The sequence below is a fragment of the Ochotona curzoniae genome, unplaced genomic scaffold (genome assembly GCF_017591425.1).
Source record: "Ochotona curzoniae isolate NIBS_2020 unplaced genomic scaffold, NIBS_Ocur_1.0 contig_1302, whole genome shotgun sequence".
Classification (NCBI taxonomy): Eukaryota; Metazoa; Chordata; class Mammalia; order Lagomorpha; family Ochotonidae; genus Ochotona; species Ochotona curzoniae.
In genome coordinates, this window is record NW_024465035.1 from 15649097 (window position 1) to 15674014 (window position 24918).

Below are 24918 nucleotides of genomic sequence, written 5' to 3' on the forward strand. Positions count from 1 at the left end.
TGGCCAGTATAGTGATCTTGGGAGCGAACTAGCAGATGAAAGCGCTCTCTCTGTAATTCTGGCTTTCAAATAACCAAATAAATCTTTAAAAAGAAAGAAACCACTTCTGCCCCTCACATTTTAAAAAAAGTTTATTTATTTGAAAAGCAGAGTTAGAGAGAGGAGAGACAGAGATCTTCCATCCACGGGCTCACTCCCAAAAGAGCTGCAATGGTTGGAGCTGCGCTGATCCAAAGCCGGGAGCCAGGAGCTTCCTCGGGGTCTCCCATGTAAGTGCAGGGTCCCAAGGCTTTGGGCCATCCTCTACTGCTCTCCCAGGCCACAGGCAGGGAGCTGGGTGGGAAATGGAGCAGCCAGGACTCAAGCCAGTGCCTGCATGGGATAGCATATGGGACACCAGTGTTAGAGGTGGACAATTAGCAGAGGATAGCCAGGGTCCTTGGGCCCCTGCACCCACACAGGTGACCTGGAAAAAGTTCCTGGCTCCTGGCTTCAGATCGGCAGTGTGGCACTCCTGCACCTTGCACGCAGTGCCCTCCATCCCTCTGAGTTTCCCTGAAGTGGTCTCCTCAGTCCCCTGAAGTCCAGCTAGGATTTAAGCCAAGATCATTTACCTTAATAACCCGCTCATCACCACAAACGGTAACTTCATCATCCAAGTACAAATTTTATTTAACAAAAAGACAACATGATTCTTCCAGAAGAAAACTTGTAACACCCTTGAGGCTTCCACTACAGCTGTAGACACGGGGACCTGTGTCTGGCAGCCCCTGCCACCTCCAGGCTCAAGGGCAGGTGGCACAGGGCATTCTCAGCTGGGAATACATTTACCTTCACATGAAATTCAAGTGTCGGGATGACAAGATTCTTTTATCTGGGAGGTGCACATGTGTGTGTGTGGGCCTGGAACCCCCAAAAAGGCACAGGCTTTAGTGCCCCCATACAATGTCTAGCCACCGAGCCTGTTTAGCAGCACTGGTTTCAACAGGTTTGGAGGGATGTGGTAGCTCATGGTTGCATTGATGATGGGCGTGTCCACAAACTTCACAGCACATGGGTTCTGGCCGCGGTTGCCACAGGGAGCACACTCTAGTTCCAGCACCGTCACGGTGTTGGGGCTCGAAGTTGTGAGGATGTGTTTGGGCACGAACAAGGTCACCTGTGGGCCCCTTGCTGGCCAGTAGCGGCCCAGGTTGAAGCCGTTGATCCACACTTGACCCTGTGAGAGGGAGAGAACTGTCAACCTCGGAGCCATTGACAATCTGAAGGATGTGGGTCCTGATCCAGGGAGCCAGTGGCCAGGGAGGCAAATCAGTTCGCCAGGAAGCAGGTAGGACAGAGGACCGAGGAGGGGCCAGGCTCAGCTCCAGCATCCTGCTCAGACAACCAAGGAACAGGTGGGAGGGAACCAGAGCTTCGCCTTGCACCTGCCCCTTCTGCAGGACAAGGCCAGGTCCCAGGAGTTGCCTTCAGCAGCCAGAAGGCTCCCCCTGTTCTGGCATCCTGGCAACACCACCACATGGCTCAGCTTGCTCCTGGGTCCCAGCTACTGCATGTCCCTGGCGTCTCTGGCCCTTCCAGAGGAAGGCTGAGCTGCTTCTGCAAGGAGATGTCTAGGGGTAGACCATGACCCTGTTGTTGACTGCACACCCAGTGAGTACAGGGCATGGAAGAGAACACCCCAGTGCTGGCAGCCCAAGAACAGACAGGATCTGGAGCCTTGAGGCTGCTACAGGGGAGGGAGAGGAAAAGGGCTCTCCACTTGTGGGGCCAGTGCCCTGACTCAGCAGGCTAATTGTGCACCTGCAAGTACTGGGATCCCAGAGGAACGCCGGTTCATGTCCCAGCTGCTCCACTTCTCGTCCAGCTCCCTGTTAATGCCCCTGGGGAAGCAGCAGAGGAAGGCTCAAGTCCTTGGGACCCTGCACCCCAGACCCAGAGGAAGCTCCTGGCTTTGGATGGGCTCAGCTCTGGCTGTTGCAGCCCTATGGGCAGTGAAGCAGTGGATGAACTCTGTGAATCTGCCTTTCCAATAAAAACGAATATATGTCAGGTCTCTGCCAAGGTACACCGAGCTCTTGGCTTCTCGCTCTGGTCTGGACCCAGTCATTGCAGGTATTTGTGGCGAGTGAATCAGAGGATGGCAGCTCTGTCTTTTGAAAAATAAAAAAAAATCTAAAAAGCCACCAGCTGCAGTTACATGAAGTCATTTAGAAAAAAGACAACAGTTTCACAGTTCTCAGAACTATCTCTTGTTCTTACTACAGGTGACATTTCTCCCCATTCATCCTAAAACATGTACACACAGCATCTTTGCCAGCGTTGTATCAGCTCAGAAGTCTGCCCGTGCCTTGATTCGGCTGTGTTGGAGGAGAGCAGCGCTCATGTCCATGGTCAAGGGACAGGTGGCTAACGGTGAACTTGGGCATGCATTTGGCCTCAGATCATGTCCCTGACCAAGCACAGGCCACCCGGTTACCACGTGGCAGGTGAACAAATGGGACGTGTGCTGCCTCCTCCCAGCGCCCCGACGTCTCCTGTGCTTGAGATGGTGTGTGTCAACTTGGCCAGGAGGCTGCCTGTTGCTTCCTGAGGTCCCCTTGGCTGTTGGCCCCGGCCTAGGGCTGGGAAGTGGCAGCCGATGCATGTGTCAAGGCCATCGTGGGTGGAGATGGGGACTTACAGGAGTTGAGGGCCTTGCCTGAGTGGCACGGGCCTCATGCTTACCCTCCCTGCCAGTGCTTCACCCAGGCATCAGGCCCCAAGCCCCCACAAGTCCTACCCTGGCCCCTTAGGTTGCTTCTCAAGCTTCCCCTAACCTCTGTATCAGGAGGACTGCTTCCAGTTTCCGCCTCTGATCCCAGACCCCCAAGTCCCATTTCCTAACAGAGGCTACACCTCCCACAAGGCACAGCGCCCACAGAGATGGCAGTGCCTGTCTCACCTTGGCCTTTCTCACTCCTCTCTGAATGTTGTTGCTTTTGACCCATCCCACCTGCTTGCTGCTGAATGGACAGTCCCAGGCCACCTGCCCGGGATCTAGCCTCCCCTGGCAGGTGTGGATGGTGTGCAGGCTTGCACAGTGCCCTGTCCTGAACCCGTTCAGCCACGGCTGGTGGGTAAGTGAGATGTGGTTCAGGAGCTGCTGAATCCTTCCAAGACAAGTCATTCATTCATTCATTACACCAGGGTCACTGGGGCAGTAAGACCTTAACCAGAAGAGGCAAAGATTTCACACACTGTGGTGTAGAGGGTTAGGTCACCACCTGTGACGCTGGCATCCCATACCATCACCAGCTCAAATCCTGGCTGTTCCACTTCCGATTTCGCTCCTTGCTGGTGTGCCTGGGGAGTTATTGGGATCTCTGTCACCCATACAGGAGCTCCTGGCTCCGAGCTGTTGTCACTTCAGAAGTGGATGCAAGATCTGTCTTTCCCTGTGGATGTCATTTGCTTTTCAAATAAATAAAAATTCTTAGGGCCCGGCGCGGTGGCACAAGTGGTTAAAGGTCCTCGCCTAGCACGCCTGGGATCCCATATGGGCGCCGGTTCTAATCCCGGCAGCCCCGCTTCCCTTCCAGCTCCCTGCCTGTGGCCTGGGAAAGCAGTCGAGGACGGCCCAAAGCTTTGGGAACCTGCACCCGCGTGGGAGACCCGGAAGAGGCTCCTGGCTCCGGATCGGCATAGTATCGGCCCGTTGCGCTCACTTGGGGAGTGAATCATCGGACGGAAGATCTTCCTCTCTGTCTCTCCTCTCTGTATATCCGCCTTTCCAATGAAAAAAAAAAAAAAATCTTAAAAACTTTTCTGGGCCCGGCATGATGGCGCAGTGGTTAAGGTCCTCGTCTTGCACGCCCAGGATACCATATGGGCGCCGGTTCTAATCCCGGCAGCCCCGCTTCCCTTCCAGCTCCCTGCCTGTGGCCCGGGAAAGCAGTCGAGGACGGCCCAAAGCTTTGGGAACCTGCACCCGCGTGGGAGACCCGGAAGAGGCTCCTGGCTTCGGATCGGCATAGCATCAGCCATTGCGCTCACTTGGGGAGTGAATCATTGGACGGAAGATCTTCCTCTCTGTCTCTCCTCTCTGTATATCCGCCTTTCCAATAAAAATAATAAAATAAATCTTTAAAGAAAAACAATAAATAAAAACTTTTCTTTTAGGGGCTGGTATTGTGATGTAATGTCTAAAATGGTCACCTGTAACATCAACATCGCATACGGACACTGGTTCAAGTCCCGGCTACTTCACTTCCCATCCAGCTCCCTGCTTATGGCCCAGGAAAGCAGCAGAGGATGGGCAAATGCTGGGGCCCCTGCACCCACACAGGAGACCCAGATGAAGCTCTGGTTCTGACCTGGTCCAGTTCTGGCCTTGGCAGCCACTTGGGGAGGAAACCAGCAACTGGAAGATTTCTTTTTTCCTCTGTCTTTTCCTCTCTAATTCTTAACTTTCAAATAAATAAATATCTTTAAAAAATGCAATTAGTCATTGCAGTGCTGGATTTTTTTAAAAGATTAACATTCATGTTAATCAGATCAGGAAATAACAGAACACCCCTGAGATCCCCCCAAAGTCCCCATTTCCTGCTAGCCCATCACAAATGTTTACTATCCTAATTTCATTTGCCATACATTAGTTTTGCCTTGTTAAAAAGAAATTCATGTAAACGTCAGAACCAGAGAGAGAGAGAGAGAAAGGCAGAGAGAGAGAAAAAGAGAGAGAGAGATCCTTTACCGGCTGATGCAATCCCCAGAAAACCCTAAGGCTGGGCCAGGCCAAAGCCAGGAGCCAAGAGCTTCTTCTGGGTCTCTCGTGTAGGTACAGCAGCCCAAGGACTTGGGCCATCCTCCACTGCTTTCCTAGGACATCAGCAGGGAGCTGGAGTGGAAGTGGAGCAGCAGGGACACAATCTATTACCCATATTGCAGGAGGCAGCTTTACCTGCTATGCTAAAATGCCAGTTCCTTTCCTACTTCTGAACTGTATATGAAAGCAACTATATGTAGCTTTTTTTAAAAAAAATATTTAGTTCATTATAAAGAGTAGTGCCTTCAGCACTAGCTGTTGCGGTCACTTGGGGAGTGAATCAGTGGATGGAAGATTTTCCTTTCTGTCTCTCCTCCTCTTTCTATGTACCTGACTTTGCAATAAAAATAAATAAATCTTTTTAAAAATATTTTAAAAAATAGTGCCGTGTTGATTTTAATTGGATGGGGTTCAGGGAGCTGGTGCTATGGCATAGCATATAAAGTTGCCATCTGCTTCATTTCCAATCCAGCTCCTGGCTTGTGGCTTGGGAAAGCAGAGGAGGATGGCCCAAGTCTGTGGGTCCCTGCGCCCATGTGGGAGAGCTAGGCATCTGGGCTCCTGGCACCTGGCTTCAGACCAGCCCAGTTCTGGTGGTTGTGGCCATCTGGGGAGTGAACTAGTGGATGAAAAATCTCTGCTTCCCTCTCCTTTTCTCTCACGCTCTGTAACTCTTTCAAGTAAGTAAGTCTTAAAAAAAATGGTATGGTATTCAATGATACGAACACATCAGCATGTATTTATGTATTTTACTATTAGAAATGGACATGGGGGGAGGAATCTTTCTAGGTTTTTTTGGTAAAGATTAAGGTGTTCACTTGAAAGGCAGAGTAGCAATGAAAGAGGCAGAAATTGAGAGAAAGAAAGAGACAGAGATCTTTCATCTGCTGGTTCATTTCCCAAATGACTGCGATGACCAAGGCTGGGGAAGGCCACGCCCAGAAGCCAGGAACTCCAGCCTGGTGTTCCACACGGGAAGCAGGGGTCCAAGAACTTGGGGCCATCTTATGCTGTCTTCCATGGTGCACTAGCAGGAGCCTGGATCTGAAGTGGAGCAGCCGGGACTGGAACCAGACCTCTGACATATAAGCTATGCTGACGTCACAAGCAATGGCTTAACTGGTTGTACTGCAACACTGGCTCCTCTTCTTAGCTTTTACTTTTTACAAATAACACTGCCCATATGAATATCCTTGTTACAGTTGCTTCACTTCTGATCCAGCTCCTCACTGATGCTCGTAGGAAAGCAGAGGAGGATGACCTAAGAGCTTGGGCCCCCTACTGCCCACACTGGAGACTCAGAGTTCAATTTCAGCTTGGCTGTGGCTGTTGTAGTCATCTGGAGGGTGAACCAGTTCATGAAAGATTTCTGTCTTTTTCTCCATCTCCCTTGTTATCCTTTCCAATAAAAAGAAATCTTTAAGATTACAAAAAAAAAAAAAAGTGAAACATTTGCATTCCTTCCTGGCCCATAAAGTTAGTCTGAAAAAAAGCATATGCAACGGTGATTGTCATTTTTCTGTAGAGAGTCGTGTTATGACGACTGGGAAGCACACATTGAAAGTGAAGGTGATCTGTAAGAACAGAGTTCCACGATCAAGTCTGACTTTCTCTGCCTTGATCATGCCCACTCTCACCAAGGTGTTAATAACATTTTCCATAAATCTCAGGTTTCCAGAAAGGCCTGAGTTACTTCTGCGATGACAATACAGAGATGGCTATGTGCCTATGTGTGCGTGTATCTGTCTGTTGTCTATATAAGACAAGCTTCTCGTAAGAACTGATGCCAAAGTTTCTACAGAGTCTCCAGCAGCAGTTTCAATGTGCCGAGCTTTCCAGGAGCTGTGTGCAACACAGCCTCCAGCCCAGCGAACAGGGAACCGAGTCACACTCTCAGAGAAGTCACTTCCACACTGGGAGGCCCCTGGGGGAAAGGATGTGGGTGCAATGCCAGGGGCCCACGGCTCTCCCTGCACCCAAGCGGTGAATTAGTGCAAGGCCTACATGGGGGAAAGAAAGAGAATAAAAGGGGGACAGGTAAGATGTCCATGTCAGAGGAAGTGAGCTGACTCCTTCCTCGCAAACACGCAGGCGTGCACTGTATTTACTGGAAAGAGAGTCAGAGAGTCAGAGAGAGAGAGAGAGAGAAAGAGAGAGAAAAAACAAACTAGAGAGAAAGAGATCTTTCAGCCATTAGTTCACTGCTCACATGGTTCTAACAGTCAGGCCTGGGCCAGGAGCCAGGAATTTCCTCTGAGTGTCCCACACAGGTGGCAGGGGCCCAGAGATACGGCCCTTCTCCTGCTGCCCTCCTAAGTGCCACAGCAGGGAGCTGGATTGGAAGTGGAACAGCTGCGACTCAAGCCAGTGCTCCGACGTGGGATGCCGGTGGCCTCACAGGCAGCGGCTTAACCTGCTACACCACATTGCTGGCCTCAAATAGAAGAGAAGCCACTAAAAGCAGAATCTACAGGCAGAAGAGATGAGCAGTCACTTCTCAGTGAATTCCAAGTTCAGATTCCTGGCTTGCTCAGCTCCCAACAGTTCCAATACTGCTCTTCCTTTTTTATTTTTTTCAATGTCATGTCTTACCCTACAAGTCATCCAGCCACCTGCTACAATGCCTGTGGACCTAACAAGTATAGGAGACCCCCATTTTTTTTTCCTCTAAGCTTATTGATTTCTCATGTGCACACAAGGGTAGGTTTTACTACTGAAAGAACATATATACATAGGTTGAAAAATCTCATCATCTCATTTCCAAGTTCATGAGTAAGAAGACAAATATAATTACGGATCAGGTAACACAATTAAACATTGTATTTAGTGTAGCAGCAGGGTACACAGTGCTACGGCCTTGTGGAACACTGAATAAATGCCACAAATCCTTGATAGAATCTCTTTCTTTGGGGGCAGGCACGGTGGCTCAACAGGCTAATCCTCCATCTGCAGTGCTGGCATCCTGTTTGGGTACTGGTTCTAGTCCCAGCTGCTCCACTTCTGATCCAACTCCCTGCTAACGGCCTAGAAAACCAGAAAGCGACCCAAGTCCCTTGCACCCCAGCAGGAGAACTGGAAGCTCCTGGCTTCGGATTGGCTCAGCTCTGGATGTTTGGCCATTTGGAGAGTGAACGTGTAGACAAAAGATCTCTCCCCGTCTCTCTTCCCTGTAACTTCTCACTTTGCACATGTCAGGATCCTGTATAGGCACTGGTTCTAATCCCAGCTGCTCCACTTCCCAACCAGCTCCCTGCTTGTGGCCTGGGAAAGCAGTAGAAGATGGCCCAAAGCTGTGGGACCCTGCACCCATGTGGGAGACCCAGAAGAGGCTCCTGGCTTAGGATCAGCTCAGCTCTGGCTGTTGTGGCCACCTGGGGAATGGACCAGTAGACAGATCTTTCTCCCCGTCTCTCCTCCTCTCTGTAAATCTGCCTTTCCAATAAAATAAATAAATCTTTTTTAAAAAAAACAAACTTCCTCCCATCTGCTGGATTACTCCCCTGATGTCCATAACAGCCTGGGACAGACTGAAGCCAGGAGCCAGGAACTCCATCTGGGTGTTCCGTGTAGGAGTTCTGGAGTTGTTCCTCCTAGGGTGGGCACCAGCAGGTTGGCATCAGGAGAGAAGCCTTGAGCATTCTGATGTGGGCATCCCAGGAAGCACATTAACTGATGTGCCAAATGCCTAGCCCTGCAGCCTCTTCTTGGAACCCTGCCCTGTGGCCACGTGAACAAGCCTGGCTGATTCTGCTGGTTAAGGAGACAGGGCCCAAGGCTGCCAAGGATGCTGTGGCTCGTCAGGAGGCAATAGATACTCATCCCCACGGCCACCAGGTACCTAGGCACACTGCTTTTCAGGAAAGCAAATGATGTTGTTTATCAGCTCCATTAAAACAAAGAGATCCTCCCCTTCAGCACCTGCTGCTGGCCAGTCTGTGTGGTCTGGCACACTGTAGGGAGTGGCTGAGTGGACAGTTGGGAGCACCCAGCGGTGTGACAGCCCCTGGCAGTGGAAGGAGAGGGTCCAAGCCCTGAGGACTGCCAGGTGGAAGCTGAAAGTAAGGGGCCCAAGACAGGAGAAGCCAGGATGGAGAGGGGACACCAAGCGGGTGCAGGAGCATGGGAGCCTGGAGCAGGAATGGGTGTCTGCAGTAGATGCTGCCTAGAAGTCAAGTGCAATATGGCTGGGCACACAGCATCAAATGCAGGCAAGCACCTCTGGGATGTGACAACAGAATCCTGCACGTGCTGTCCAGAGTCTACCCCACCAGCTGAGTCCTCTTCCTCTCAGCTCCAAGCCTGGGGCAGGTGCCTCGCTCCTGGGTTCCCCTAGCAAGCACTGACTATACATGGTTAACTGGCACTGGAACCCGAGTCCTCACCCACACGGGCTTAACGGCACAGACCCAAGGCTGACAGGCCTCGCATAGTGTGGCCATCACATCTAGGCGCGTAGGTGACGCTCTTTCATTGTATGACATGCAACTAACTTTCTCTCTCTCCCTCCTTCTTTCCCTCCTTCCCTCCCTTCCAGCAGGCTCCTCACTGCCTCCACCTGCCCCTGCCTTGCCCCCAGCATTCTCTCCCTCTTGCTCTTGGACCTCCCCACCCTGATCAACCATGTAATCATTATAAAAAATAAAATTAAGATTAAAAAAATAAGATTTCCATCACTCCAGAGACAAGGATCAAATGGCCTCCTCCCCCAGAACCAAAGCAAGTCCCTCTAGTACAGAGGGGTTGGATCCACACGCCCCTCTGGCAGCCCTACGGTGCTGAACACACACAGCTGCAGTGAAAGCAGTGGCGGGGCTGTGCTGCTCCAAGCACGACAAAGAAAACAGGCTGGGCCCCTTCATTCAGCTCCAGCTCCAGTGAAACCACCACGTAGGCCCAACTGCACCGCCCGTGGCTGAGTCACAGGGCCAGGAGGCTCAAGCAGGGAGTGCTGGGGGATGGGATTGAGACGTCCTGAGAAGATGGATGCTACAGCAGGTGGCGAGCGCTCGGTGCTCTGCGAAAGGCTTGGCGAGGGGGCAAATTCAAGTTTTACTTTTTTGGGGACTTTCTCAGACTCCTACCCACCTCTGGCGCTGCCCCAAATCTTTTCTCTATGCAGTGGTGGTTGGATCTGTGGGTTTGGCAGCCAGGGGGAGGGAAAGCCAAATTTCTTTATCAGATCACACGGCCTGCCTGCTTGTGCAGGCGGCTTCCCATGCCTCCAACACACAAGTTACTGTCACATTCAGGGGCGTTGTCTGCGTTCAGATGTCCAAGAGCAAATGACTAGTGGTGACAAGGTTGCAGAAGTCCTAAGGGCGCAGGCATCTGGCCTATTGGTTAGGATGCCAGTTAAGATGCCCATATCCGTGGGCCTGGTGTGATGGCTCTATTGGGTAATCCTCCCCCTGCAAGTGCTGGGATCCCATGTGGGCACTAGTTCATGCCCTGGTTGCTCTACTTCCTATTTAGCTCCCTGCCCATGGCTCGGAAAAACAGCAGAGGAGCTGTGTTTCCAGGGTCTCCAAAGCCTTCGGACTTTGCATCCAGAGGAGCTTCCACTTCCAGCTGGGAGGGAACCAGCTAATGGAAGATCTTTCTCTGTAGATCTGTCTTGCCAATTAAAAAAAGATGCCCATACCACATATTCTTCATTAGAGTACCTGGGGTTGAGTCCAGACCCTCTACTATTGACTCCTGCAAAAGCCCTCCTGCCCTGGGAGGCAGTGGGGATGACTCAACTCCGTGGGTCGCTGTTACCCACGTGGGAGCCCTGTCTTGTGCTCCTGGCCGCTGACTCCAGCTCGGCCCAGTGCAGCCTCTTACGGTCATCTGGGGAGCAGATGAGTATATAAAGCTGTGTGTCTTTCACACGTGAAAAAGTTATCTGTATCCTAATTAAGAGGGCAAAGAGGATGCAAGAATAGTTAAAAGAATGGGTTATTTTTTCAGCCCTTTACCATAAATTACTTTTTTTTAAAAAAAAGATTTACTTATTTTATTTGAAAGGCAGAGCTACAGAGGGAGAAGGAGAGACAGAGAGAGACAGAGAGACCTGTGTCTGAATGTGACAGTAACATGTGTGTGGGAGCCAGGAGTCTGCTTGCTGGTACGCTCCCCAAATGATTGCAATGGGCAGAGCTGGCCTAATGTGAAACCAGCAGCCAGGAGCTTCTTCCGGGTCTCCCAAGTGGATGCAAGGACCCAAGCACTTGAGCTGTCTTCTGTTGCTTTCCCAGGTATATTATCAAGGAGTTGAATCAGAAGTGGAGTAGCCAGGGCTCGAACTGGTGCCCCTATGGGATATCGGTACCACAGGATGAAGGCTTAGCCAACTATGCCAGGGTGCCAGCCCCCATAAAGTACTTTTAAACATTTAAAATAACTTTTTGTTTGAGAGGCATGGAGACACAGCCTCTGATGTTGGGTCTCTTCACCACTCAGCCAAATGCCCTCTGCTATCATTCATCCTTACACTTCATGATTTTTCTGATAAATATCCTGAAAGTGGTAGTGATTTGTCTTTAAATATTAAAAAATAATTCACTTCTAACCAGTATTCTCTTTGAGTTCTCAGCTCTTCAAAGCACAATTTTGGTAGAGGCAAAATGGGGTGTTTCCCCAACCCTCACCACCATTCAATACAAATGACAGGAGACGGTGCTAGACTAAGTTCTTGCCCTGAGTTCCAAGGGACCCGACTGGAAGTCCAAAGCCCAAAGAACGTTCCACCTGGCCACACCCGAACTCCTCTCTGATCTTCCTAGAAATCAGGATGAGGGCAGCCACGTTCCCCAAACAGGCCAGAGGGCGTGGCACTGAGGTTTCCATTTTACCCGGTATTCCTACTCCAGGAGGCCATCCGAGGCCAGCCAATCAGCTCCCTCTCACTGCAGGTGAAGCTATCCGAGGCCAGCCAATCAGCTCCCTCTCATTGCCGGTGAAACTGACTCTGAATTTGCTTTCCACGGGTTTGCTATTTTCTTTCTCTCTTTTAAAAAAGACTTATTTATTTTCATTGGAAACACAGATTTACAGAGAGGAGAGACAGAAGGTCTTCCATCTGCTGGTTTACTCCCCAAATGGGCACAGCAGCTGGAGCTGAGCTGATGTGAGGCTAGGAGCCAGGAGTCTCCGCTGTCTCTCCCACATGGGTACAGGGCCTCAAGGCTTTAGGCCGTCCTCAACTGCTTTCCTGGGCCATAAGCATGGAGCTGGATGGGAATTGGAGCAGCTGGGACACGAAGCAGCATCTCTAGGTGTTGCTGCTGCTTGCAGGTGGAGGGTGAGCCAGGTAAGTCACCACGTAATCTCTAAACAACATGGCTTTGAGACCACTAGACTGTTACTCACCCAAACCTACCGTGAGAGACCGGATGTGAGGCTAATCTGTGTCCATCTGAACTATTGGTTACAAACGCACAAACATCACTGCGTTGGCAGAACACACCCCGCTCCAGACACCACCCATCTGACGCATCACCCAAGTGCTGTGTTGCCATTGGAGAGAGTTTAGTTACACCAGGCTCCTGGACACAGGAAAACACCCTTGACCTCCTTTCCCACCCAAATCCAGCTGACGTTCATGTGGCCTCAACCAGAAAGCCACATCCGTCAGTATTGTGCCCCAGGTACCAGAAGCGATGGCCTCGTCTCGTCAGCTGTCCTTATCAGCGACTTCATTCACTAAATCAAGCTACTGTTACCCAGTGTGGGAAGAGCAAAGACCTAGAGGCCTCTGGTATGGGCAGTGACTGGGGGAACCCAAGCAAAAGGATGGGCACAGCCTTGGGCATGGCTGGAGCTGGGAGCGTCATTTTGTCCAGGCATCCCCAAGCACTCCTTCTCTCACATGTCAGAGCTCAGCCTCCGGGGGGGGGGGGAGGTTGGGTGGAGTGGGGATGGTGGCTGTGTGTTCTGAATGATCATTCAGAATCCCATGGGGGGCCCGTGTCACGTGTGAGGTGTGTACATCCTCTAATCTTTGGACGCATCGTGCCAGGATCTACTGATCTGGATGGATGGATGTCTGTGTGTGGTAGGCTTTACCTAGATGTGAGTCACACCCCATACAACTGGGCATCGTGACCAAAGTCAACCTCAGGATGTTTTCATCACCCCATAAATAAACCTGGGGACTGCCACCAGGGCACAGTAAGTTCAGGGGTTGCTTCTGATACCAGCATTCCCGTATGGGAGTGCTGGTTCGAGTCCTGGCTGCTCCACTTCTGATCCAGCTTCCTGTTGATGCACCTTAGAAAGCAACAGAGGATGACCCAAGCACTTGGCCCTTGCCACCTGCCATGGGAGACCAGAGGCATCTGCAGAGTAGAGAAGCAGATGGAAGATGTTGCACTCTGACTCCTTTGTCACATTATTTTTCAAATAAACAAACTAAAATAAATTAAATAAATAAAAGTTCAAAGCCTTCAGCAGTTTCTTCCCTTTCCCTGCTCTGGGTAACTGCAGATCTTCCAGTCTACAGATTTACCCATCCTGAACATTTTGTAAAAATAAATCATATGGGCCTGATTTGGTAGCCTAGTAGCTAAAGTCTTCACCTTGCATGCACTGGGATCCCATATAGGCAATGGTTCGTATCTTGATGCCTCTGCTTCCCACCCAGCTCCCTGCTTGTGGCCTGGGAAAGCAGTCAAGGACGGCCCAGAGGCCGCATGGGAGACCTGGAGAAAGCGCCTGGCTCCTGGCTCCTGATCGGCTCAGCTCTGGCCATTGCAACTACTTGGGGAGTGACTCAGCAGACAGAAGCACTTCCTGTCTCTCCTCCTCTCTGTGTATCTGATTTTCCAATAAGAAAACAATCAAGCACTATCTGGTCACTCATGACTGGCCTCTTGCACATGGCCTAATGCTTTCAGGGTCTACAACCCTTGTAACATCTACTGACGATGCAGCTTAAACATTCAGGCAACTGACTGAGTCTGGGGAGCCAGAATGGCAAGCAGCTGGTTAGTTCCGTGAAACTGGACAGGGAAGCAGCTGGTTGGTTCTGCAGAGTCAGAAGTCACAAGCTGAGGCTGCCCCTAGAACCTAACCTGCTATTTGTCCATCACAAACTTGCCTTCCGATAATGCACCTGTTACATCCGGGACCTGTGCACAGAGAGGCTGTAATAAACTCAAGGCCCACTCGCAGCCTGGCTCTCTGTGCAGGGAGGCCCACATTTGGGCTGACCCCAACTATCCCTTCTCTGCCTGTAATACCAGTCTCTCCTTAGAGTCTCTGTCTTTGTGGGAGACGAGAGTCTGGATCAAACACCTGTCAGTTCACTGTCTGCATCCTCACTTTATTTTCTTTTATTGCTGAGCGGTATTCTGCCGTGCGGATGGCTTGTGCTGTGTTCATTCAGTAACCAGTGGACAGGCGTTCACTCTGTTTTCACTTCTGGTTAGTATGCATGATGGTGTCATGAACCTGCGTATACAGGTGTGTCGGTGGACACAGGATGAACTGGACTCTGGGGGCTCTGAATGCCAAGCAAGTGTGCTGGCACACTTGTCAAGGGTGACAGCTCTGCAGCATCCTGCAGAGGGACCATGTCTAAAGCTGTTTCCTGCTGCCATGCCTGAATGCCACAGATGGGACAGCTTAGAACAAACTGGTGGTGTACTGAGCTTGCTGCCTCTGCTGGGGGCCTTCTTACTGAGTCCTGAAAGATGGAGGGAGTGACACCAGGAGACAGAGCAAAGTGCAAGCTTGGGTCCCCCAGACCCTTCTAAAGCCACAAATGTCATCTCAGTACCCCATATAGTGCTAATTATCTGCCAAGACCCCGCCTCTAAATGTCACTAATATTGTGACTTTAGGGATAAAGTTTCAACACACAAATCCTGGGGAACAGGCATTCAAAGCACAGCAGAGCCCCTGCCTCGATCGTGAGCATGAACTCTGGCCCTGGGGTCTGGTACAGAATCACCTGCCTGTTGACAAGGGCCTTGAAGACCGACCGAGCAACCTGGGCTCAGCACCTGCTCCTCCAAGTGGCACAGCTCCCTAAGGCTGCATTTGCTCACTTGTCCTTGAGGTCATACTGCATCCCACCACCACGTGTGCCTCCTTTAAGGACGTGATGTCTGCAAAGACGTCAGGCAGAAAGCCTGGGCCAGTCACTCCTGGGTGTGCCACCTCCACAACCTGGACGGACCGACGCTCCTCAGACCCCCAGATGTCACTTCTTAGCTTTAAAAAACAAAATGGCAGTGTGGAGGGAAGTTGGCAGAATGATGGAAAGATGCCTGACTACACAAGGGCAGAAAGTGGGGAGGGAAATGAGGGCTCTGACTTCCCCCGGGAGGCCACGGGGCAGGAAACGAGGGTGGAGGCACACAGATAAGCCTGACAGGAAGCCAAGGCACAAAAGGGTCACACCAGAGAACACTCGAGGAGGAGGGTGCTCAGGAGGGTGTGTGTAGGGTGTGTGTGTGGGTGTGTGTGGGCGTGTGTGTTAGGGAGGAGAATGGGGAAGCTGGGGAAGGCAAATAGTAGAGAGGGGAAGAGAGAGGACCCAGGACAGATGGCCAAGTTCAAGGGCTTCTGGAGGTGGGAGAGGATGAGGAGGAGGGCCCACAGCCATGGCGGGGACCCTGCAGAGAGGCCTCCCCTCGCTGGGCTCAGTCACAGTGCATCAACAGTTACAGAGCTGCACAAGGGAGGCGGAAGGGAAGCAGAAAAGGGCACAGGTGCTCCGGGCTCTGAAAAGGACAGGGGTGATGTCTAGGCTGGAGAGAGGAGCAACAGAGAGCTCAGGTCGTTACTAAGAGGCCAGCACAGGCTTGCTAAGTTAGAGACAGGAGGCAGGAACCCGGGGGCAGAGAGGAGCTTCACGCTGACAGTTCCCGAGGGGCGCTCACCTGTGCTGGGCCCTGCACATCTCAGTGAGTTGAACAGCAGCATTCAGCCCCCACCGCTGCTTCCTGGCAGAGCATTTCCACCAGCCCCCAGGGAATCCCATGCCCACCTGTCCTCACCCTGTGTGCCCACTCTCCACCCCAGGCTGCCATGAGCCTGCTGTTGGCCTCTGCAACAGCCTTGGCTTCTCTGAGCATTTGCCTTCTGTAGCTCAGCACACGGTTTTTCACATTCACCTGTTTTGTGGCACCAAATCAAGCACGCCATGCTTTCTACTGAGGAATGCTACTCGTCCACTGATGGACTAGTATTCTTTTCAGTTGATGGTTGTCACGGCTCATCACCGTGGATGCTTGTGGTGTATGTGGGCTTTTCTTTCTCGGGTGTCTACCGAGGAGTGGAATGGCTGGGTCCTACACGAACCCTATGCCAAACTCTTGAAGGAAGTGCCATGTTGTGCTGCAAAACGTGTACAGCAATGGTTTGATTTGCATCTCTCTAATAATGTGGAGAATTAATAATCTTCCCAAGTACCTATACTTACTAGCCATTGTATACCTTTTGTGCTGCCTTGTCTATTCAACACTTCTGCCCATTTTTTTTTTTTGAATGGCTTGCTTTTCTTCCTATTATTGAGTTATAAGAATTCCTCCTCATTGGAAAAGGAGCAGTGGATAGCAGGCCCAGATACAGATGGAGGATATGGCAGTCCACTGGAGCCTGTGGAGGACATCTGGTACCATAACAGAGGAAGGAGAACAGAGCAAACTGGACAACTATCCCAGCCAAACGATGACAGCAAATATCCGGGCGAATGGAGACTCTGAGGTCAACTGTATCAGCCAAAGAACATTGGAAGGACATTCCCTCATCCTTGGATCGGCAAAATTGACAGCATTTCAGAACTATAGAAACCACCGGGGCAGAACCCCCCGAGCATGTGCCACATCGGGACCCTGGGTTGATACTGGGAGGCCATTCCCCATCCCTTGGTACTGGGGCAGGTGGGAGGCTGGGTATGGCTTCTCCCCTTATCTCCACCATTACCCCAGATAATCCTCCTGGGAAGACTGTGGAACAAGTGCTTCTAGGAGACCCAGATGGAGCTCCTGGCTCCTGCCTTTGGACTCGATCAGCCCTGGCCACTGCAGCTATTAGTCAACCAGCAGACAGAAGATTCTCTCTCTGTCATTCTACCTTTCAAAATCAATTTATCTTTTAAAATAAAATCCCATAGTCATTCCCTGTTTGGGTACTGGGTCACTTTCAGACCCCATGCTGCTCACTCCAGGACAATGGGCTCTTAGGTGCTTCCCTCCACTTTATGGTAGCCCCAGCTCCTCTTTTCTTCCCACTGTACCCATGCTGCAGGGGCCCCACATCCTTTCAGGGTAGCCACACCATTTAGTATTCACCATCCTGCCTTCCCAACCCACAGCTCCAACAGCCTCCCTCCATGATGCTCTCCCAACAGCCTCTAAGCTCTCTTCCCTGACTTGGTGTGTTCCCCTGCTGCTACCAAGTTCATGTTGAAATCCCAACCCTGAATGTGAGGATCCTAGGAGGCAGGGCCTCTGGAACGATCAGGTCAGAGTGCATTGAGAACAGTGAGAGACAGCAGGCCCTCACCAGATGTCAAGCGGGCTGGGGACTTGGTTTTGGACGTCCAGGCCTTGGAGTTGCCTCCACCTGACTATATCCAGAGACTCACAAGTTCCCAGCCTGACTCCCTCTCCTGGCCCAAGGGTTTCTCTGAAGCTGATTCCTTTGTTCAGAGGAAGATGTCCTAGGCCCAGTCACAGGCCTGGAACCACAGGATCCTGTGGGACAAGTCCTTGTGCCCAAACTGCCACAAATACAACCTGCTATTCCACTTCACCGATCTAAAGTCCAGTGCCTCCCAAGGGGTGGCTGATGTCACCTCCACCGTGGCCAGTGAGGCAGTGGTCCCATTGCCTGCATGATGTCCATGAAGGCGCCCTCGCCTGACCTATTGTGCACAATGGGGACAAAGGGGCTTGTCACACCATCACGGCATCAGCCACTCTGCTACTTCATTGTCGCTTAACATAATGGCAAAACTCCGATTGGGTCTACAGCACCTATCCCAACCTAGTCCCCACTGACCTCCTGTGTTTGTCATTTCTCGCTTTGATCATGTGTCCTTGGACAGTCTATCCCCACTCACTGGAATACTTCCCTTCGTGCCATGCTCCTTCTGTTTTGTGTCTCAGTCAAGCCCCACTTTTCTAGGCAAGGCTTCCCAAGCCTTCCTGACCGGCTCAAATGCCTCAGTTATCATCGGGCCTACACCTGCAGCTCTTCTTAGCACCCCTCCCAGTTGTGGTTTAGTGACTTAACTCGTGTGACTGTATGATTCAGCGCCACCTATTCTACTGGACCGGAAGTTCCATGAGGGCCGGGGCCGAGCCTGGCTTCATTTGTCAGTGTCCCCTTTGCATGTGGCACTGAATAGCAGTTTGCTCAATGGTGGAGTAATGGTGAAGTTACCCAGGATGGAAACTGAACTTGAGGAAGATATGCAAGTCTTCAAGGCACAAAGAAAGGGGAGTGGTCAGCAGGTGGGAGGACTCATGGATATGGGAATGACCTAGAGCGGAGCCTGCAGTTTCCTATGTATGAAAGAGAGCAAGAGTCATCCCTTCCCCTGGGCCAGGACTCCCTCACCCTTGGCACCCAAAGGGGCCTCTTCTTAAAGAAGTAGAAAAGGCATCACTCCCCAGCAGAGATTGGCAGCCAGTGCAAATGGGACTGATGGTGATGCCATCAAGTTGGCCTCCGAATCCTTGAGGCCCTGTTATGATTTTGCTCCTGGGAAATGAATGAACTCACACAGAAGCTTCTCTATGCAGGGTCAATATTCTGGCATGGGAGGTAAAGCTGCCACTTAGAACGCTGACATGGCATGTGGGCACTGGTTCAAGTCCCGGCTGCTCTACTCTGATCCAGCTTCCTGCTAATGCACTTGGGAAAGCAGCGGAGGGAGGGCCAAGTGCTTGGGTCCTGGAACCTGTGGGGGGGACCCAGATGAAGCCCCTGGCTCCTGGCTTTGGTCTGGTCTAGCCCCAGTTATTGCAGCCATCTGGGGAGTGAACCAGCAAGTGGAAGACCTCACCCATCTTCCCTCTCTTCAATAAATAAGAATTAAAAAAACCCTTTGTGTCCCAAACCATCTCTCAGGGTCTCATCAGCAGCTCCTCTGGGGTTTCTGACATTACAGATCAGCATTTCCACACTTACCTTGGTCCATCCGGGAAACTTGATAAAGGTGTCTTGAGGCAAGTCTGGGATCCCGCTGGGGATGGAGAAGCTCCCTGTGTAGAAGGCTGGCAGCGTGTAGTTGTGTGAGCCGCAGGCATGGGTGTCCTTTTTGGGGTCCATCCAGCCCTGCAGGCTGCCATTCATGGCCCCATCGATGTCCAAGGGGAAGATGGTCCAGTTGCTGAGAATACGGGAGCCCAGGGTCAGGTTGAAGATCAAGCCCTGTGAAACAAAAGCAACACAATGAAGGGGGGCGGACCAGAGGACAGCCCAGGGTGGGGGGGGTCTCTGCACCCCACTTCTGCATTCCTACATTCCTCATCCAAAACAGGGGACAAGACTCAGGCCCAGGAGAGTACATGGATCGAGCAGAAGGCTGAATCCTAGGGCGCTAGAAGAGGCCAACTTTCCACACTCTCTTCCTTCTAGAGGTCAGGATGTTGTCCCACAAGGCCCAGATTTTCTGCACCTAAGGAATGAAGTAGGTAGTGCTGCTGGAGCATCAGACGCCCCCCCAAGCCCCCCAATATGCATCTTCTAAAAAGAAAGGAAAAGAGCTGGTGCAGTGGCTCCACAAGCAAATCCTCTGCCTGGGCAGCGCGGGGATCCCATAAGCATGCCAGTCCGAGTCCCAGCTGCTCCACTTCGAATGCAGCTCCCTGCTTGTGAACTAGGAGAGCAGCAAAGGATGGCCCATGTCCTTGGGACCCTGTACCCACATGGGAAACCCAGAAGAATCTCCTGGCTTTGGATCAGCTCAGCTCTGGCTGTTTCAGCCACTTGGGGAGTGAATCAGTGGATGGAAGATCTTTCTCTCTGACTTTCCTTCTTTCTGTAAAATTTGATTTTTCAATAAAATTAAAATAAATCTTAGAAAAAAAAGATTAACATTGTCTAGATAGCAACTCTCATGATTCTTAACTCCCCCTTCCTGGGTCTTTCACAGGAGGGCCTCCTCCTTCCCATTAGTCTCAGGGTACCTTCTGACATGGAGCCTCCACTGCCTATGGACTGAGCCACCCAACAGGAAGCAGCTGGCGGTGTGGCAGACTCCTTGCTGGAACCTGGAGACCCTCGGGCCACACAACAGAGACACTTTGGGCTGGCCAAGCCCCAAACTCAGTGTGGTCTGTGCCAGCCAGGCAAGAAGGCCACTCAAGACAGGCTGAGCACAGGGTCAGCGGGAGAGTCAAGTGCCTCAGAGGAGAAGGCGGTCCACACACGGCAGCTATTTTCGTGCAGTTCTTGGGCCTCTGAACTGCCACCAAGAGGGCCAAGAAACAGCCCTAGGGCCTGTGCTAGGGTATCGCAGGCAAAGCCACTGCTTATTATGTTGGCATCCCATATGGGTGCTGGTTCGAGTCCAGCTTCTTGCTGATGTGCTTGGGAAAGGAGCAGAAGATGGCCCAAGTGCTTGGGCTCCTGAACCCAGAAGAAGCTCCTGGCTCCTCCAGGCTTTGGCCTGCCCCAGCCTGGCTACTGCAGTTATTTGGGGAGTCAACCAAGGAATGGAAGAGTCTGTCAACTCTATGTTTCAAGTAAATTACATACATCTTAACAAAAATAAAAACAGCCCCAGTTGTCTGCCCTGTCCTGGTTGCCATGGTACCCTTGTCTTCTCTATGAGAGCCAAGGAGCGGGGGAGCCTGCACCCTCCCACCCCTGCAGCCCCAGAGCACTTTGGTTTCCCAAGTGTTAAAGCAAGCTCTGCAGGCGTTCTTCCGAAGGCACATCTGTACCAGATGTGGACCCTAAGCCGCCAGGGCGGGTGAGAAGCAGTAGCAGAAGATGGGCTTGCCACTGTCCCACAGTCCCCCTCCTTCACTGGTACCCAGGCCCACGCGCGAGCAGAGCAAACGCTCAGCTGGCTTCGCTGACGAGGGTGGGCCTCTCCTGAGCAGGGTGGGTGTTCTGAGCTGAGGAAGAGCACGGTGGCGTAGCTTCCTCTGCCTGCTTCTTTCTGCAGGATGACCATGCGGAAAGACAAAGGAGGTGTTCTATTTGCAAAGCTGTACTTTCTCATCACTTGCACAGGAACTCGGCTTGTCAAAGCACCCCCATTTGCAGGCTGTGGAACAAATCAGGGCAGGTTCACTCATCAGACTTGTTAAAAAAAAAAAAAAGACCATGTGGAGCCTGATGTGTTAGCCTTGTGGCTTAAGTCTTGGCCTTGCATGTGCCGGGATCCCATATGGGTGCTGGTTCGTATCCTGGCGGCCCTGCTTCCTTTCCAGTTCCCTGCTTGTGGTATGAGAAAGCAGTTTAAGACGCCCAAACCCTTGGGATCCTACATCCACATGGGAGACCCAGAAAAGGCTCCTGGCTCCTGGCTTCAGATTGGCTCAGCTCTGGCCATTGTGGCCATTTGAGGAGTTAATCAGCAGACAGAAGATCTTTCCTCCTCTCTGTATATCTGACTTTCCAATAAAAATAAATAAATCTTAAACAAACAAAAAACCCCCAAAAGGACTATGAGTTGTGGTAAGCAGGTGAGGCTGCTGCCTGCAATGCCGGCGTCTTACCAGGGCCGCTGATGTATAACCCAGCTGCTCCACTTCCGACCCAGCTCCCTGCTAACGTGCCCGAGGAGAGCACCAGGAGAAGTCCCAAGTACTCAGGTCCATGCCAGCCATGTGGGGGAACCTGGAAGAAGCTCCTGGCTTTGGCCTGGCTGTTGTGGCCATCTAGGGAGAAAACCTGCAGATGGAAGATCTCTTTCTATGTCTCTCCCTCTTTCTGTAACTCTTGACTTTCAAATGAATAAAGCTTCAAAATTTAAAAAAAAAGGATGTTATCCAGCTTGACTGTGGCGATCATTTTCCGATGTAGCCATCTATCTAGCAAGGCATGAAGTGGTGTACCTTGAAGGAAATTTAGAATGTACTTCGATGTTAATGGGTTGTAGAGTTTCCAGTGACCCTGCAAAACTTGCTCAGGCCACCTGGCTCCGTCAACCCCTTGTCCACCTTGGCTTGTCCTACCTTAAAGTCGTTGATGCCCGCGCCATAGTTCACACGTCCCATGTTCTCCACCAGCAGGTCGAGCCTGGCTCCAGCCTTGCCCTTGATGTTCAGAGTCATCACGCTGTTGCGCTCCAGCACTCCCTGGGGGACCTGTGGATTCAAGGCCAAGTACGACTGAACCAGGGGAGGAAAGAAGAGTGGCAAAGGGAGGCAGCAGGCTCAAGCACATCGTCACCCTACAATGTCATCGGGCTGGTGAGGACCATGGTGACAGCCCTCAGCTCATGTCCCTGGGGGGTGGCCATAGGTACACCCATCACTGCTTCCCACACAGGAGTACCGGCAGCCACAGCTCAGACAACCCTTGACCTGGGGAGCTTGGATGCATATGTTATTTCTATTCTGCAGGGACAGAATTCACAGGCAGGGTTCCTAACAGAGGGACAGCTTTGCGTTCTCACAAAGCTTCTAAATAATGGGTTGGAGATGATGCAACTTCAGAGAGGTGAGATAAAATCTGGGAAGCTGCACCTGTCTCACCTCAAATCACTGAATCAGATGTATTGCCCACAGCACTTACGTAGTCGACTGAAAGACAGTGCATATGCACAAATATATATTACCAGCAGCATATTCCTAATATTTTAAAAGCCTGGATTTTTAAAGACTGGCTCCACTCTAACCACAAGTCCCTAGGACAACTCCTAAGTGACAAACGTAAGATACAGTCATCAAGAAGAGAGCCCAAGGGGCCTGGCATGGTAGCCTAGCAGCTAAAGTCCTCCTTGCATGTGTTGGGATCCCAAATGGGCACTGGTTCATGTCCCAGCTGCTCCACTTCCCATCCAGCTTCCTGCCTGTGGCCTGGGAAAGCAGTCGAGGATGGCCCAAAGCCTTGGGACCCTGCACCCGTGTGGGAGACCCTGAAGAGGGCCCTGGCTCCTGGTTTTAGATTGGCTTAGTGCTGGCTGTTGTGGCCGCTTGGGGAGTGAATCAACAATGGAAGATCTTCCTCTCTGTCTTTCCTCCTCTCTGTATATCTGGCTTTTTAATAAAAAATAAACAAATCTTTAAAAAATAGAGACGAGAGCCCAAGGTCTTAGGCTACTTGTTCCCACTGTAATGGAGGCTGCGATGGCTAGAGGATGGAAACAGCTTTAAGTTTTCTTGCTTGGGCAAAACCTTCGCATAAGCTGCTTCATGTCTGGGGTGACAAGTGGTACTTTTGAGAAGGCATTTTGTCACGAACTAGATAGAACTCTTGGCAAATTTCCTTTATGACTGCAAGGGATCCTTGGGCACAAGAATGGGCACAAGGGTCAATGGATGTGCAATGGTGCCATATACAAAAGTCATTTAGAAATGGACTGTGACCAAGCTGGCACAGACAGGATTAGCAGCAAGCTAATCCTCAGCCGGTAGTGCCAGCGTCCCATATGAATGCTGGTTCAAATCCTGGCTGCTCCACTTCTTATCTCGCTCTGCTTATGACCTGGGAAAGCAGTGGAGGACAGCTCGCTGCACTCATGTGGGAGACCCAGAGGAAGCTCCTGGTTCCTGACTTCAGATCAGCTCCGTTTTAGCTGTTGTAGCCATCTGAGGAGTGAACCAGTGGAAGAAGACCTGTCGTTCTTTCTTCGTAAAATCTCCCTTTTGAAAAAAAAATTCATCTTTTTTTTTTTTTTTTAAAGAATCCTGTTTCAGGAACAGAAAGGAGAGTCAACACGTTAGGGGCTGCTAGAAGACACTGGTGAGAACCAGGCCTGCGTTCAGCCCTTGGGGGTGAAGTCGGCAGGGGCCCATCCCAGGCAGATGGGACACAGCGAGGGCCGGGAGGCAGCAGGAACAGGAAGCCTGGGATGGCAGAAGTCTCAAGTGCCATGATCATGTGTCCGAACACGTCCTCCCGCTGGGGCAGGGTCCACTCTTACCCCATCCACAGCCACGTAGGCCCGGTCGTGGACTCCGCTGAGGGGTGAGGAGAGGGGCGTGGGTTGACTGCAGTTCTGAGGCAGCGTCGTTCGATAGAGCACGAAGCCGAAATACTGAGTAGAGAACAAATCAAGAAACGAGCATTCCGTTGGTGGACAGCTCAAAGAGAACTGGTCACTGCTGATCTACACTGGGAGGGAGGGCGGGGTGGCCCCTCAGCAACACTCAACCTGAGAGAAGGGAGCTGGCTCATGGACCCTGCAGCGCCCTGGGGAGGGCCTTTTTAAACATGCCTTTCTATAGGAGGAACTTGACCCCCAGGCGAGGTTAAGCTCCTTGCTTGGGGTATCTTAGGGATTACACCATGTACTAGGCATCCGGTGCAGTAGCCTAGTGGCTAAAGTCCTTACCTTGCACCAGAAACCCATATAGGTGCTGGTTTCTGTCCCAGTGGCCCTGCTTACCATCCAGCTCCCTGCTTGTGACCTGGGAAGGTAGTCAAGGACAGCCCCAAACCTTGGGAACCTGTACCCACTTGGGAGACCTGGAAGAAGTTCCTGGCTCCTAGCTGCTGATTAGCTCAGCTCTGGCTATGATGGCCACTTGGGGAGTGAATCTCTGTCTCTCCTCCTCTCTGTATATATCTTACTTTCCAATAAAAATAAACAAATTTTTTTTAAAGATCAAAACTATAGCAATATATATACATACACATACATACATACACACACTAGGCTTCTTTTATACACTTCAGTTAGAAAAAAACCCGGAAATCCATGCATGCCACAAATCTTCTAAATGCCACAGCAACACTTATTATGAGAAAACAAAGTACTGATTTCATTTTTTTTTTTTGCAGCCAAATCAGCTGATCTTTGAATTTCATTTTTCCACAAACATTTTGAAGCAGCTTCATATACTGAAAATCCTTTGACCTTCAAGCGGAAACACCAAACCAAGCAAAATGAAAACAACAAAGAAAGCAAGACAAACGGGCAACAACACAGCCAAGCGGAAAGCCACCGCAACCCTCTCCAGATGCCTTGGTTGTCTCACACACAGAGA

General features: G+C 51.2%; 1 protein-coding gene across 2 annotated transcripts in view; it reads right to left on the minus strand.

Annotated features, from left to right (window-relative positions):
* Nucleotides 1–647: 647 nt before the first annotated feature.
* The window catches only part of GLB1 (galactosidase beta 1), an 81033-nt gene continuing 56762 nt past the window's right edge, over nt 648–24918 (minus strand). For both annotated transcript variants that reach the window (XM_040964130.1, XM_040964141.1), the window contains 4 exons: nt 23853–23966; nt 21940–22071; nt 18938–19180; nt 648–1219 (listed from right to left, as the gene is read on the minus strand). In XM_040964130.1, the coding sequence (XP_040820064.1) occupies nt 950–1219; nt 18938–19180; nt 21940–22071; nt 23853–23966 (759 nt within the window). In that variant the 3' untranslated portion in view covers nt 648–949. The remainder of the gene's footprint in view (nt 1220–18937; nt 19181–21939; nt 22072–23852; nt 23967–24918) is intronic.